The 16,629-nt window shown below is 30.6% G+C and overlaps 3 protein-coding genes across 5 annotated transcripts; 1 reads left to right on the forward strand and 2 right to left on the reverse strand.

Annotated features, from left to right (window-relative positions):
- Nucleotides 1–40: 40 nt before the first annotated feature.
- On the reverse strand, nucleotides 41–3,226 carry LOC134831581 (protein yellow-like). 3 transcript variants are annotated; one of them, XM_063845339.1, is made up of 2 exons: nucleotides 3,079–3,226; nucleotides 41–1,593 (listed from the first exon to the last, which is right to left on the reverse strand). In XM_063845339.1, the coding sequence occupies exon 2, from the start codon at nucleotides 1,567–1,569 to the stop codon at nucleotides 136–138; it is 1,434 nt and encodes a 477-aa protein (XP_063701409.1). In that variant the 5' UTR covers nucleotides 1,570–1,593; nucleotides 3,079–3,226; the 3' UTR covers nucleotides 41–135. The 3 variants fall into 3 exon arrangements, with proteins under 3 accessions (XP_063701409.1, XP_063701407.1, XP_063701408.1); XM_063845337.1 differs by lacking the exon at nucleotides 3,079–3,226 and adding an exon at nucleotides 2,883–3,044; XM_063845338.1 differs by lacking the exon at nucleotides 3,079–3,226 and adding an exon at nucleotides 2,820–3,044.
- A 1,787-nt stretch (nucleotides 3,227–5,013) lies between these two features.
- LOC134830348 (protein YIF1B) lies at nucleotides 5,014–6,647 on the reverse strand. Its single transcript, XM_063843799.1, has 3 exons — nucleotides 6,511–6,647; nucleotides 5,387–6,276; nucleotides 5,014–5,327 (listed from the first exon to the last, which is right to left on the reverse strand). The coding sequence occupies exons 1-3, from the start codon at nucleotides 6,542–6,544 to the stop codon at nucleotides 5,109–5,111; spliced, it is 1,143 nt and encodes a 380-aa protein (XP_063699869.1). The 5' UTR covers nucleotides 6,545–6,647; the 3' UTR covers nucleotides 5,014–5,108.
- A 1,854-nt stretch (nucleotides 6,648–8,501) lies between these two features.
- LOC134830477 (histidine decarboxylase) lies at nucleotides 8,502–11,902 on the forward strand. Its single transcript, XM_063843979.1, has 8 exons — nucleotides 8,502–8,636; nucleotides 9,226–9,914; nucleotides 10,286–10,606; nucleotides 10,665–10,842; nucleotides 10,898–11,152; nucleotides 11,229–11,374; nucleotides 11,460–11,620; nucleotides 11,780–11,902. The coding sequence occupies exons 1-8, from the start codon at nucleotides 8,609–8,611 to the stop codon at nucleotides 11,784–11,786; spliced, it is 1,785 nt and encodes a 594-aa protein (XP_063700049.1). The 5' UTR covers nucleotides 8,502–8,608; the 3' UTR covers nucleotides 11,787–11,902.
- The last annotated feature ends 4,727 nt before the right edge of the window (nucleotides 11,903–16,629 follow it).

Here is a 16,629-nt window from a genome sequence, read left to right on the forward strand (position 1 = left end):
TTTGAGAAATTTTTAATTTTTTTTTTTATTTCAAAATGGGACAAAAACCATTAAAATTTGCTTTGAAATTTTTTTTATTTTATTTTATTTTTTTTTTTTTGAGACAAATTTTTTTTAGCTTTATTTAGAAATGCCTTATTTCATTGAAAAAACCAAGAAAAAGATAGAAATAATTGCTATCAGCGATGATCCCGAACAAAACTTTGGCGCGCTTGCTGTAACACTATTTCCCACGATGTAAGCTGGCTCATATTGCGTTTTATTGTACAAATGAACCAATTCTGGCGCATCTTCGGGACCTCTCCTTCCTGTGTAGACATAACTCAACGCTCCAACCTTCGAACGCAATATCCGATAATTAACTTCATTGACATTTAATCGTCCCGCAACAAAATTATGCAATCGATTGATCACGACATACAAATAACCTTCTTCATCGAAGCCAAATCCGTCGGTCCATTGAATGTGCGTCTCATCTTTGGCAATTATCGGTTGATTTTCCAAAGTAAATGGGCGAAAAGAGTCCCATTGAGCAATCGCGTGTTCTTTCAAAAGACTAAAATACAAAATTCCCTGATTGTCCATGATCATTCCGTCGGTTTGAGACACTTTCAGTCCGTAATCCGTGACAGCCTCGTATTTTTGGCGCGGTGAAGCCCGAGCAAAGTTGGGATCTCGCAAAAGTGTTGCCGGTAACGAGTAAAGATGGTAACTCGAAAGTGGCGAATAATAAACATTTCGCTCCAAAACGACGTTATTACGATCATTGTTAACAGCGAAATACGGACCAAGTGCAATCCCGTCGATGTGAATGGAAAAATTTAAATTTACATTGTTTATGGCAAAGGAGACAGCGTTCAAGGCAGCTCGCATACTATTCGATTCGCGCACTTTCCATGACGCCATCTGTCGGCGGGAATAAACAACGATACCCGGATCAGCGCCACTGTTGTCTGTGATGTAAGCAAAACCGCCCTCGGCGTCGTCAACAACGATTTTATTCAAATAATTTCCGTCGTGTGATGCAACTTCGGTTGGAAATTCATATCTCGAGATCACGGAGCCGTTTCTTTTCAAGTCGAGTAAGACGATTTTTGGAGGACACGTGTGTCGACGACGTTCCGGAATGAGTGTAGATACCGCGCCCGAGTCTACGACCCACATTACGCCATCAGCATCGATCGCAATTCCTTGAACGAATTGAAAAGCGGAGCAATTTCCCTCTTCGTTCATTTCCCATGAAGGAAACGGTTCAATTTCGGGATCAGTTCTGCCGTTGTTGTGAGGACTGACGATATAACCCAAAGTAGCAGGAACGCCATTCAACATTCGAGGCACGGTGACATATAATCGGTTTGCGAAAGGCTTCACGTCGGAGATGATATTATTTTGTGGGATATAAGCGCCTTCGTATAAAGCAGCAACACGAGCACTTTCTGAGGGATAAGCGAAATCCAAGACTTTCCATTCGTAAACCACTCGAAATTGTCTTTCGGGATCGATTTTGGGTCTTCGTTGGGCAACTACCAACGTTATGGCAAACAGAATTAACACTAAATATGACTGCATTTTATTTTATTTTTTTTCCAAGACCTAAAAAAAATAAAAAAAAATTTAATTAAAAAAAATAATTTGAGGTTAAATTCGAACTAAAAAGTGAAAAACAAAAAATAATATATAAAAACAACCTTAAATATTATTTTTTTTAATTATTAAAAAAACTACAATTAACAATAAAAGAATAAATAAATAATTTCCAAAAATAGTAATTCTTTAATTAATATTCAAAGTCACAATTAACGTGAAAGTTTGTTTTCCATTGTTCAAACAATGTCACACTAAATAATACATCACGTCATCCAATCAACAGATCCTAACACTAACATTAACTAACATACGAAGAAGTTAACACGAAGATTAATCTAATTTTCTTGTCATCAACATTTAATTTAGCTGGACGTGCTAAATTGTTTCAAGGACAACTCAAGGTTACAAAGACTTGAGTAACTCTTACGCAATTGGGTTTAAATATAAAAGAGATAAAATAGGACAAGTGCATTTTAAAATAATATTTTACGTTACTTTTGCGAGAAATACAAGGTAGGAATAATAATGAATTAAGATGACGGTGAGATTTTTTTCAAAAAAAAAAAAATAATAAAATTAAATAAATAAAAAAATAATATGTATTAAATTTAAATTTCGTTTAACGTCTAATATTAATTTAATTAAAATTTTATTTTTTTATTCATTAAAATATATTATTTATTAGTTTTAATTAATTTTAAATTTTATTTTAAAATTTTTAATTTATTTTATAAAATATTCACTAAGTTCGACGTCAAAATTGAAATTATAAATTTTTTCTATGTCAAAAGTTTTAATTTAGGGTTTTAACAATTTTACTAAATCGATGTTTTTCCCTATGAAATTTAAAAAAAAACTTGAATGCCAAAAATCTTTTTAAAAATAATATTTTTTTTAAATTTAAAATCGACCAAACATTCATAAATTCTTAATGCAATTATTATTTTAAGCACTCTAAGTATTTTGTTTAAAATATTATTTATTCAAAAGTATGAAAAAAATTAAATTATTTTTTTTTTATTTTATTTAATTTATCATTATTTATTGCACTTTTCAAATTATATTTTTAAGAGTTTTTTTCAACTTTTCAATTACAGTTTTTAATTAATTAATTATTATTTTTATATCATTTTTTTTATTTAATAAATTTTAAATTTCTTGTTTTTTCACTTTTTAATTGATTTTTCTTTTAAATTTTAATTTAATTTATTTTTATTTATTTTTTTATATACTTTTTTACTGGAATTGTCACTCATAAATGTCAAAATATTCAAATAAAATTCAAAATTTATTACACTATTATTTCATATCGACCATATCAGCACCCGATTGATTTATTATTAATAGTATAGATTTCTCAGGAATGTCCAACAATGAAGTATTATGTTGATTGTTTGCTGATCTAATATAGTAGTCAAATTGCGATCTTTGCAAAAAAGATGAATTCTATACGATAATTGTTGTATTACTGATTCTCCTTGTGTGACTTACAGATTAATTTATAGCTTTACGCTGATCCAACTGCTACCATGACTATGACAATGCGGTGCTATATTTACTCTTTGTATTTATTATCATTTCGGGCTGTACGGATAAACCATTAAAAAAAGTGTGTTTAACACGACGTGTTTTATGAAAAGATACAAGCAACCGACTAAAGTCGCTGCGCAGCGAAACAATTGCTTTTATGTAGCTCGGAGACTTCTATCATCATTGAAAACAAGCAAGTTTAATTTATTTTTTTCTTGTCATAAATATTAATGTCCAGACAACAGATAAAAATTCGGAGTTTTTTAAAGGTTAAAGATTCATTGACTTGAATGGGTTTGAAGAAGAAAGTCGAAACTTTGAGAATGTTTGGCGCAAAAACAAAATCGTGAGTCTTACCTGGAGACAACAATTAATTATCTCATACGTATTAATGTGTAACACAAATAAAGGCTTAACCTTGACTCGTGTTTTTAGTTTAAAATCTATTTAACAGCGTAATAATTTTTCATTTATCATACATCGCCGACGACAGACATCTCTATTGCTCTACCTTAAGCTTGACTCATTCATTAACTTAATTTTAGCGTAATTACTGAAATAAAATTCTTTGATAATGTAGAAACAGACATAAAAATGTGCTTTTTAAATTTTTTTTTAGATTTTTATCAAAACGGAGTAACGAGAAGAATCGAGATGAGTATCAGGAGTATACTGTATTTTTAATGAAGAAATCGACATTAACGATAGATACTATATGAACTTGAGCGTAAGAATGAAGTAGATCTTTACTTTAAAAGTTATCGTAAAATTATTACTTAATCGCATTTTATTTCAAAAAATAATTATTTTTTTGTTTTTTCTTATAAAATTTTTGAAGAATATTTAAAATATAGGTATTAGAAATTTTTATTTTTAAAAATCAAATAATATTACAAAAAGTAGAAAATTTTCTCGTTGAAAATAAAATGAAAATTGTTAAAAAAATTAATTTTTATTAAAATTTATAAATTAATTTTATTTTTTTATTTGAAAAATTTTAAAAATTAAATTAATTTTTTGTATAATTTTTAATTATAAAAATGAAAATAAAAAATTCATTCATAACAATAAATTTAAATTCGATTAAATATTTAAAAAAATTTAAAAAAAACCAGTAAAAAATAATTTTAGCAAAATTTCTCTTAGGCCGTTTCAATTTTTTTCGATGTTTTTGTCCCAAAAGAACTTTTTTTAAAATAAAAAAAAGTTTTGAAATACTTTTTCATACAAAATGACAAAATTTTAACAATTTTTGATCATAAATGAATAATTTAGTTGTTTTAATGGTAAAAATATTGAGATTTTAAAATTTAAAATTGATTTTAAAATATTTCAAGTTAAAAATTTAGACAAAAAAATTTCAAAAAAATAAGTGTCAAAAAATTTTGAAAAAAAAATTTTTTAGAGCAGAAAATTCATGTCAAATTTCGTATTTCAATACAAATATCTTGAAAATCGAAAATATTTTAAAAAATTTTTCAAAGTGTCTTGAAAAAATATGAAAGCATGAAAAATGAGGCATGGGACAATAAGTTAAAAAAAAAATGTAAAGCTAGAATTTAATTTTTAGATTAAGATTTTTTTTTTTAATTTTTATAATTTTTAAATTAAATTAAATTTAATTTTGTTTAAAAGAAATTATAGAAAAGTTCGAAAATAAATCTTATAATGGAAAGACGACAGAACGGAAAAAATCGATTTTTTAAAAAAAATTTTTGAAATGCTTCAAAGACGATCGAACTTCTAACATCGAAGTCTCTTAGAGGAGTGCACATGACGTTTTTTTCTCAGAAGCTGATTAATGATTCAGTATGTAATACGTGATTCACGCATTAATTATAGCTATTTATTTATTGCAGAGCAAAATTGTTATGCCTTGAATACCATTTGCATTTATATTAGATAATTTTCTTAAATGAAATAATTTGATTTTATTCCTCAAAAATATTTATTTTTTTTTTACATTTTCCTCATCATCATAACAAATTCATTTAGAGTCCTTTATCGAGCGCCACTTTGGATGCGGGAATCAAATGCATCGTTAGCCAAAACGAGAGCACCGGTTGGAGTCCCGCAACAAGGAACAAAAAGTACAATTTTCGTTTTCTGGCAACATTATGGCTGAATTCGGCATTTTGCTGGCCATATGACTCATAAGCACCGGCCGTTGGAGTTGGATCTGCCAACACTTTCGCTTTCAAAGTACGGAGCTGAAAAAAATTTTTTTAATTTAAATTTTTTTTTATTAGAAAATATTTTTTTTTCTTACCAAGAAAAATCCGAGAGAGAATCCCGAGTAAATTAATGTCAGCCAATAGCCCATTTTTTGTAGCAGGATGCTCCAAAGTAAAATTGCAACAATAATCGTGTATTTGTAGCCCGACAACGCCAGTAAGTCCAAAGTTCTCAGTGTCGTGGGAATATTTGTGACATATAACGTAACGGAGTAAATGATCAGTTCGACAATCGTGTAGGCGAGGGCACTTGATGCCTGAATGCCCAATTGTTCGGGCGAGAAACGATCTTGCATGCCCAAAACGAGACCCGCTAGCACGACGTACGTGATGTAAGCCATCATCGGAATATACAAATCGAGAGCATTGATATCGAAGCGTGGCTGCACCGGATTCTCCTGATCGTACTTGAGCGACCAATCGGTGTGCAGGAACGGGAAGAAAATTAATTTTATTTTGTTCACGACGTATTTGTTGTCGACCGCAAAGTAGTACTTTAACTTTGACACCGGAATATATTTCTCGAATTCCTTGTTCACGAGCTCCTTGCCTTGATCCGCGAGTTTTTGTCCGTACTGGAATGCCATGTCCTGCACGATCGGTTGATTGAACATTCCAAAACCGGCGCCGGGCATGCCTCCAGGTTGCTGCATTTGTTGCTGCTGCTGTTGCGGAGGAGGCATTCCGTAAGGCGTATTTTGTGGAAATTGACCGGGAAATTGGTTCGCTTGAGGTTGTTGTGGCGGCATTTGTGGAATTTCCGAAAATCCGTATCCAGGAGCTGCTCCATAAACGCCTTGTGGTTGTTGCGGCGGAACATTAAAACCTGCTTGCGGTGCCCCATATGGATTTTGATTGAATGCCGGTTGAGCAGGAGCTCCCATGGCATTTATGTCACTAACTCTCTTTACTTTGCGTGGGCCGGCTAAAATGAAAGGAAGTGAAATTATCTCCATGTTCAAAGAAAAAAAAATCGAAAAATCAAACGAAAACACTAGCAAGCGTCAATGTTATGAAAAAACTCCAACTAAAATACGTCTAAATGCATGTGGGTTAATTACTGTCGTTGCACGTAAATTTAATTACAGAAAAGGAAAATCAAGTCTGCACAACACTCTCGGGTACTTGCCAATGCTTTCCTTACAATTTTGCAACTTACGCTGCCGAGCGTTCGCGTTTGCGTTGTAGTTCATCCTCAGATCTCGTGGATTGCACTCTTTTCAGTCGGATATTTCCTATTTTTCTGGTTTAATTCTAAGTTTAAGCAGCAAAAGATGAGATTGATAAGTTTCAAATCACACACATCATCAAAACATTGTGTCGCTGTCGCACATGAAAATACGGTTAGGCGACATTTGGCTCAGGTGATAAATTTGAAAATTTATTTTTGAAAAAACCGTTAAAGGTATATAAATTTTAGTATAAAAAATTTAATTTTATTTTTAATTTAATTTAAAAATATAATTTTAATCGCCATAATTTTTTAAAAAATTATTTAGGCCATTCCAAATTTTTTCCGATGTTTTTGTCCCAAAACTTTTTTTTCAAAATGGGGGGGGGGCAAAAAAAAAAGCTTTGAAATACTGTTTCATACAAAACGCTAAAATTTTTAACAAATTTTGGTCTTTCATGAATATTTTAGATGTTTTTATGGTATCCACATTGAGATTTGATGATTTAAAATTGATCTGAAAGTATTTCAAGTTAAAAATTTTTGAAAAAAAATTTTTAAGAAATATTTTTATAGAAGAAAATTCTTGTAAAATTTCGATTTTCAACACAAAAAAAAATAAAAATTAAAAATATTTTAAAAATTTTTTTAAAATTTCTTTAAAAAGTAAGGAAAATGACCAAAAAAAGGTCGAATTTGATGAAATTTTTAACTTTTTTTTTATTTTGCCCCATTGGATTTTCGGCTTTTGAAATGGGGCAAGGGACAAAAACATAAAAAAAAAATTTGGAGCGGCTTTATTATTTTATTTTTTTAAATAGGTATTTATGTATATTTTTTGATATATTTTTTATTTTTTTATTAAATTTTAGGTAATTTAATTTAAATAACAAATAAATTTAATTAAATTTTAAATTAATTGATTTTTCTTACTTCCCAATAGAATAAGATGACTTCAAAAAATAATGTTTTTATATTTTTTTTAAATATTTTCTTTTTTTATTTTACTTTTAATTAAATTCAATTCAGTTATTTTTATTTAATTTAATTTATTTCAAATTTATTTTATTTAAATATATTTTTTATATTTTAAAGAATTTTAATTATTTTTTTATTTTTAAATAGTTTAAAAATAAAAAAAAATCAAATCAACCGTCAAATTTGTTCTTGTTGGTTAAAATTGTTGTTACTTTCTCCCGTTATTTAATTCATGACGTCACAATTGTTTTTTTATTCCTTAGCATGTCCTGTACGCCACTCACGCAGCATCACGAAGAAAATCGAAAAGGAAGAAAAAAAAAACGATTTCAATGCGAGTATAAATTGGGAAGCAACTGAAAATTTGATGCCAGTTTTTCTTTAGCAGTGGACAGAAATAGCAGAAAAATCAGGAAAAATAAAAAAAAAATAGTGAAAAAAAAATAAAAATTTTCCTTTGTAATTTCTGCTGTTATTCCAACACAAAAAAAATCTTTGTAAAAAAAATTAAAAATAATTTGATTTTTTTACAGAAAACTGGTCACTGTTTAATTTTTCTGTAATATTAAATATTTTTATCTCCCACACAATTACATAATTCCACAAAGAACAATCATAAATTCAAAATTAAATCAAAAACAAGCATTAAATCACTTTTGAAAAAAATACTAAATAATCTTACGGATTAAAACTGTCTCGACCCCACATGATTTTTATTGATTGATTACATTTCCGATTAGCGCCATTCACTTTTCACTTGTCGTCATTACAAAGTTGTGCGAAAAACTGTCATAATTCATAAATAACATCATAGACAAAAGAGTTTTTCAAGCGTAAAAAACATTAAACTAATACAAACTTACGGAGAATCCTTATAAAAGTCACAGAAAAAAAGTAAAACTTGAAAATAGTGAAAGAGCTGACAGTGTTTGAACGATTTTCGGCCAGTTATGTTCTCTTGAAAAAAGGAAAGAAAATTAAAATTATTTCTAGAAAAGTGAAAATTCTTATTTTTGGATGAAATTTTCAACTTAAAAAACTTTGAAAGTTATTATTTGAAAGATATTTTAGTTAAAAAATATTTAAAAATAAATATTTTTTTGCAAAAATGGATATCGAAGAATATCGGAGAAGAGGTAATTTTTCATGCTATTTAAATAAATATTAGTAAAAAAAGGAAAAAATACTTTTGGCTCGTTTTTTGACCTCCACGTCGACAAATTATTTTTTTCAATAAAAAAAAAAATAAAAAAAAAATATTTTAAAAATAATAAAAAAAAAATAAAAAATAATTTAAAAAAATACCTAATAATAAATTAAATAAAAGAATTTTTTTTTAAAAAATATGAATGCAATTTTTGGTAAAAAAAATTAAATTTAAAAAAATAGACAGACAAATAAAAAAGCAATAAAAAAACCTTTTGTCGAACAGTTGTAACCCTTTGTCCTTCTTTTTCGCGTGACACTGTGACAATTTACATTCCTACAATTTTATATTTACGCCGAATAAATCCTTTAATGCAGTTTATTGCTTTCGGAACGATAATAAGTTGTGAATATATATTTGCGTTAAATAGGATCCACGCGTCGTTGCAACCTTCTTCTATCATATGTTGATTTTTCCTCTTTTCCTCTGTGTCTTTGCAATATTAAATTTAAAGCATTTACGAGAAAAATCACATTGATTTCCATTATTTTTAAATTCAATTTTTTTTTCTCCAAAAGGCAAGGAAATGGTCGACTACATCGCGGATTACTTGGAAAACATCCGTGAACGTCGCGTTTTTCCGAATGTCAAGCCAGGTTACATGCGAAATTTGGTGCCGAACGAAGCGCCCGTCGACGGTGAGAGTTGGGAAAGTATTTCCGAGGATATTGAACGTGTCATCATGCCTGGGCTGACTCATTGGCAAAGTCCCCATATGCACGCGTATTTTCCCGCTCTGAATTCTTTTCCATCATTACTTGGGGACATGTTAGCGGATGCGGTAAATTGCATCGGATTCACTTGGGCATCGTCACCGGCATGCACGGAACTCGAAACTATCGTCATGAATTGGCTGGGCAAGATGATCGGGCTGCCGGATGAGTTTTTGCACCTGTCGAAGGAAAGTAAGGGCGGCGGCGTGATCCAAACGACAGCAAGTGAGAGTACGTTGGTGTGTTTGTTGGCAGGCCGAACGCAAGGCATCAAGCGATATCACGAAAAGTCACCGGGCCTGCAAGATTCCGAAGTAAATGCGAAACTGGTGGCTTATTGTTCGGATCAGGCGCATTCGAGTGTCGAAAAAGCAGCACTTATTGGGCTGGTACGGATGCGATATATCGAAGCGGATGAGAATTTGTCGTTACGGGGAGAGCCATTACGTCAGGCAATCATCGAGGATATCGCACAAGGGCTCGTACCGTTCTGGGTAAGTTTTAATATTGCTAATTTATTGTTGATTGACATCACCTGCGACAAGAAAAATCGCAAAATTGGGACAAAAATGAATGAAATTCATTCATTAAATGTTGTTTTCCGTCGCAAAACCGAACAAAATCCACCAACATTGAAAAAATATAAACAAACGTTGACTATAATCGGATTTATTCTCGTCGGTTGATACTCGGTGACGGCTCATTTGTGTTTGTGCCATATACGCCCATGCAATCTACACTCACAAAATATTCTCAAGGGATCTAATTAATTATGCCGTAGCACAAACCAACTGTTTTCACTAATTTACTTGAGTAACAGTTTAAATTTCGGATGATTTAAAGTTTTATCTCAATGTCCGTTTAGGTTTGTGCCACTCTCGGCACAACAGGCGCTTGTTCTTTCGACAATTTACGTGAAATTGGCGAAATTTGTCAGGAATTCAAGCTTTGGTTGCATGTTGATGCGGCTTATGCTGGTTCAGCTTTCATTTGTCCCGAATTCCGAACGTGGTTAGATGGCATCACGTTAGCTGATTCGATCGCTTTTAATCCATCCAAGTGGTTAATGGTCCATTTTGACTGCACCGCCATGTGGGTAAAGAACAGCTCGGCGCTCCATCGAACTTTTAATGTCGAACCGTTGTATTTGAAACACGAAAATTCGGGATTGGCAATCGATTATATGGTAAGAAAAATTAATTTTAATGAAAATTTGATAAATTTACAATTTTTTACCTTTCCAGCATTGGCAAATTCCACTCAGTAAGCGTTTTCGTGCGTTAAAATTGTGGTTCGTCATTCGCAATTACGGCATAAAAGGGTTACAAAAGCACATCCGTGAAGGTGTTCGTCTTGCGCAGAAATTAGAGGCACTTATTTTGGCGGATTGTCGATTTGAGGTTCCCGCAGCACGACATTTGGGTGATTTTTTTCATTTTTTTAAAGTTTTCTTTTATTAAATGGTAATTTTTTACAGGAATGGTCGTTTTCCGCATCAAAGGTGAAAATGAATTAACGGAAAAATTGTTAAAACGTCTGAATCATCGCGGAAACATGCATGCGGTACCGGCTTCGTTGAAGGGCAAATACGTCATAAGATTCACAGTAACTTCGACTAGAACTTCCAACGAAGATATTTTAAAAGATTGGAACGAAATTCGATTTGTAACTACTGAACTGTTGACTGAACTTGGCATCAAAGTCGGAGAACGAGCAAAAGTTTCACTAAAAGGTAAAAAAAAATATTTTTTTTAATAAAAATTCATAGATAGAATCCCCAAATTCCTTTGTAAATATTTTCTTTCCAGACACTCGTGAGAAAAACGAAGCATTCGGGTCGTCGTTGCTGCTTGCCAACTCACCAATGTCTCCGAAAATTGTGAATGGCTCGTTCGCAGCTATTTTCGACACCGACGAGTTTCTCGCCAAAGCATATGCTGGCATCAGAATTTCTGTAAATAATCTTTAACGTAGCTTTTTTAGAGACTTTTACTCAAAAAAATCTTCAAAATTCTAAAATTTGTTGAATTTTCTTCCAGAACCAGGATTCGCCAGCTATGAGACGAAGAGTTCGCGGCATATTGATGTCCGGCAAGCAGTTTTCGCTCGACTCGAGAATGGATTTAGTGGTGCACAATGCAAAAGATATTAACAATGGCGCCATAAACGAAGACATCGAGGAAGGTACGACGAAGGGAAGGTAGAGTAGTGTTCATTTTCTGCACATGGCGTTGCAGAAATTCTTTAGATGTTGTGTATTTGTGCTTGTTTTGTGATTTTTTTGTTAAATATTTGCCGTGCTTTCCCCTAAAAAATTTTATAAATTCAATCAAACTCACTTTTTGATATTTTTCCGTAGCTTGTGAGACATCACCGAGTCCCCCAGCGGACAACAACGACCGAAAACGGATGTTACACGAACTGGTTCCCATCCATGATGAAGCCCCAATACCCATGAAACGCGTTATTTCACCTTTACCTCCTTCTTTTGCTATTTCTCCGTGTACCTCGTTGTCTTCAGAAGCGGGATTTGTCCCGAATGTAGATCAAAATGTTAATCAAAGAAGTAATTTTAGCGATAATGATGAGAACAAATATGGTCCATCATCGTGTTTGTTGCCCCTTGCTTTCGATGTTGTTCCTGGATGTAGTAGTAACGAGAAAAATCCAAAATTATTGTCAACAATCAATCAAAAAAACTTTAATCCTTATCACTTGAATGTTAGTAGTGCGTCACAAAGCACCACGGAGCAAAATTCTCCATCTGGCAGTCCCACACGGACTTTGTCTCAGTATAATTGTAGTTTAGATGTCATTTTGGAAAATCAATCTGTGGCTGCATTTAATCAAATTATCGCAAATAGTCAATGTCTAATAGCTGAAAGTCGAACTCAACGTAAATACTCACTTGATACCGCTTACTTGAATCGATGTTCTTATTACAACAAATATTTTGATTGTTACACTTTTAACAAATATCGCGATAGTATAAGAGAGAAGGAATTATCCTGTCGTCGCTTTAGTGCTCCAACACCGATTCCATCATCATCATCTAGCGCCGCCGTAACATCGTCGAAAGAGCGACCAGAACTACAATTCTTAGGCTTAAGTGATTCAAATTTGTGTTGTAAACGTCTTAGCATGTGTACTAATGTAGGAAGTAGCAATTCAAGCATCAACGACGAAACGTCAGAGGAGACATCTCCACCAATTATTGACATAAATCCGAAACCAACCAAACCAAAAGTTAAACCACGAACGATGAAAACTATCGACATGTGCTTCACCCCGAGCATCGATAAAACGGATAAAATGGCGTCTTTCCAAACGACAGCCACTCAAACAAAGGTCAAAATTTGTCAAAAATGTGGATGTGCCTCGTCCAGACTCTGACACGTTCTTCGGTTTTGCGTCATCATCAAAATTAAAAAAAAAGTAAATATTAAATTTAAAAAATATGAGAGAGAGAGAGTAACTTACCTGAAAAAATGGTCTTTAGTAAAAAAAAATATATTCTGCTGTGCATATTCAATAAATAATCTTTTTAGAAAAATCTTATTGTCCAAAAAAGTTTTAAATATAAATGTTGTTGGATTTTCATCAAATTCTATTTAAAAAAGTGTAAAGTGTCTATACTAAAAAAAATATAAATTGAATTTATGATGTCAAAAGTTAGTAAAAAATAGTAAATTAAACAGCAATGAAGTAATCGTTTTGTAAATGTAATAAAATAATTCAATAAAGTCAGTGTAGGTTTGTTGATGTTGAAAAGGATTTTGTGAATTTTTATTCATTATTATTTTTTTAAAATTCCATGTTAGGTTTTTAGTGACAAAAATTAATATTGTTTAAAAGTTTGAATTAGCAAAATGTGATTTGAAAGTGTTAGTCGATTTAGGTTTTTAAAATTAACTATAATGTATTTGTCTTTTGTCACAGCAGAAAAATTATTTTTATTTTAAAAATGGAAGAAATCTGACTCTAAGAAATCATCATTTTGCAAATCAAATGTTTCTGAAGTTTCAAATAAAGTCTCACTATCGTCGAAGATATGCACGATATTCAAATTGTTATAGAAACATCCAAGAAAAATGGTAGTTGAACGTATTTCAGGAAAAATCGTATCAATGAAGTGAAAATAAAGGTGTTCGGACATTTCGTCCACAATGTTTAGTCTACCGTTATAATAGTCTCTGTAATTTTTTTGTCTATAATATAATTTTGTTAATTGAATTTCCTAAAAAACACTTTCACAAAAAAATTCCATTTTCATTTTTCACTTGCTCATAGCAGTCTATGCATATTCTCATAAATTCATAATTAATTTCATTTCAAATTGGGAAAACATTGGAAACGGTACTATCACAATGCAGAATTTTCATCATGTGTACATCACAACAAATTTCGATGTCCATACAGCGATCATTTTAAAATTAGGCAGAAAACATGTTCTTGAGTCTGATGAAGTTGGGATAAGGGTAGAGGAAGTTGTTAGAACCATAAAGAGAAGAGCTAGGGAATTCCCTAACGCACCACCGTCAGCCATTTTTAGAGACGAAGTCGAGAATGTTGTCAACGAACCGCTATCGGAGGAAATATTGTCGAATCTTCCCCAACGTACTGACATACGAACCGAACAATCAATAGAGTGCAAAATCGACACCGACCCAAGAATTAATTATGTGAAACATACCAAAAAATGAGAATAGTTAACCAATTCAGACCTAACAAGGCGTCAGAAAGTCATACTAAATTGCTATAGTTTTTGAGAACAAAACTTATATCAGTCTTAAGCTTTTTTACGTTAAGAGTTGGAAATTTCTTCAAATTTATTTCGATTTTTTTAATTTTAAGATTAAGTTTAAATTTAAGAATTTTGAATTTCAATTAATCATTAGTCTAAAAGATAACGTAGATATATTATACAAAACAACCATCAATATAAAATCTCGAGTTTGCTAATTCAAATTTGTTAATTTCTTCCAAAAGCCTTTTTAGTAAAAAGTTCTCTTGTTACTTATACCTCTTCCAACAAAAAATCTGCGTGTCGTAATCTCTCACATAATAAAAGTTAAATTATGTGAGAAATTAATCTCCCAATCAATTCCACGAACAAAAAACCTCTTGACGATGATCATGAATTCTTCAATAACAATTAAATTCTCTCCATATATATAAATATCTAACAAAAAATGCTAATAACAAGCACAAGTACAAAGAAGAAAGTAAGTACAACAGAATATTAAAAAATCATTACACACAACACAACAACTTATTATTTTGTTTAATACTTTATACAGTCATTTATTAAAGTAAAATCACATTCTCTCAATACTTTTTTGTTGTTGCTGCTATTTTGCATGTAGCGAATTTTATTCATTCACTTCACAAGAAAGAAAGAAGAAGATAAATAAATATATATATAAAATGATTAATTCTCATATATATATAATTTTTTTCTAATGGTTCATACGTAAGAGGAGAGAAGAAAAAAATTAAATGAAAAGAAACTTTTTCCTTGAAGCGATGAGATAGATTACCAATTTAAATTTATTGATAGAGAACCGTTATAGGTGAGCCCCAACAAGTTATTTAAATAATTCTTTTCTTATTTTGCTCTCTGTGCACTCCGCAATTCACATGCATCCAAAAATGTAAATATATTAGAGAAAGAGAAAAAATGACGTAATGCACAGAATTTCTTCTTTATTTTTACATTCTTCCATGCAATTATTTTTAAGTGTATGTACAAATTATTCGTCAACTCTGAATTCCGTTATTTCACCAAAAAAACAGCTTTGAGCCCACCAAAAAATAAATTACTCCCCAATAAAAAAAAAAAATTTGTGTACATATAAAATTAATTCACGTACTTGCGTGTTTTAATTCACGTAAGCCTTCTGCTTTGTTTTGATCTTTCTTACAAGACGAACAACAAACATACATATACAAACAACAAAAAAAAAACAAAACAACAACAATTCTTGAATTTACCGCTAAATACCGCTATACTTGGGGTCAATGAACGTACTCGACTGATATATGAAAAAGAAGAAGAAATTCGTGAGCATGTGTTCTGTTGACTCATACACGAAATTGTGTGAGTGGAAATTTCGATTATTATGGATAGAACATTCAAAAAACGATTATTTTGAGATTTAAATTTTTTTAAAGGTTTTTTTTTCACCTTTTTTAGTCATCTCGAAAAATTCTTTGTTTTATCTTACGAGACTTACATAATAATTTTAAAAATTATTATTTGAAGCTTTGATAAAAAAAAAAGCTCATTACTCGATCTGTTATTCGTAATCAGTAATTCGACCTGATTTTTGTTTTCTTTTCCCATCTCATTATTCATAATAATAATAAACTGCATGAACTTACCCCACATGTACAATACACCTGAGTTGCATCCGTTGTTGCGCCATTAAAAATAAATAAAAACTATGTGAAAGAAGATGTTCTACGCATTGTACCGTATTTTTGACCTTAACTGTTGATATTTTCATTCTCTATATCATCACATGTTGCATTGCATGATGATATGTGCAAATGCATTCATTAACATATTCTGTGCCATTTTCATAGATAGTGAAAAATAACTGTTTCCGAGTCATCATACGAAAGGCACGAATATGGTAAAAGCAAGAAGAGAATAAAAAAAATGTTACGTATCAAGAAGAATTGAACAAGAGGAAAAATACAGAGAGTTCTTGTCGATATATTTATTCTTGCGTATGTGTGCATTTTATGTGTATTCATGTGATACGTATAGAGGACAAACCTGTATCAGAATCGCGAAATTACTGTTATTACATGTTATTGTGTAATGTTAGAGTGGAGAAAGGTAAATTTTTTAATTTCTTTTTTTTAGTTACAAATTTTTAATGAAATATTTAAAAAAAAAATTTATATTTTTTTTTGTAAAAAATAAAATTTTTATTAAAAACTTTTTAAATATTTAAAAACTAATAAAAATAATTTAAACTAGCTTAATAAATTTATTTTAAATAAAATTTTAGAAAATTAATTTTTTTACGATTTATTGTATAATTATTTTTTTTAAATTAGAATTTTATTTTTTTTATTAAATAATTATTATTTTAACATAAATTTATCTAAAAAAAAATATAAAAAATTAATTTTATTCAATCTATTAATATTAAATATATTTTTTTAAAAAAATAATCATTTTTTATTTGTAGAGAA

The sequence above is a fragment of the Culicoides brevitarsis genome, chromosome 2 (genome assembly GCF_036172545.1).
Source record: "Culicoides brevitarsis isolate CSIRO-B50_1 chromosome 2, AGI_CSIRO_Cbre_v1, whole genome shotgun sequence".
NCBI classification, from domain to species: Eukaryota; Metazoa; Arthropoda; class Insecta; order Diptera; family Ceratopogonidae; genus Culicoides; species Culicoides brevitarsis.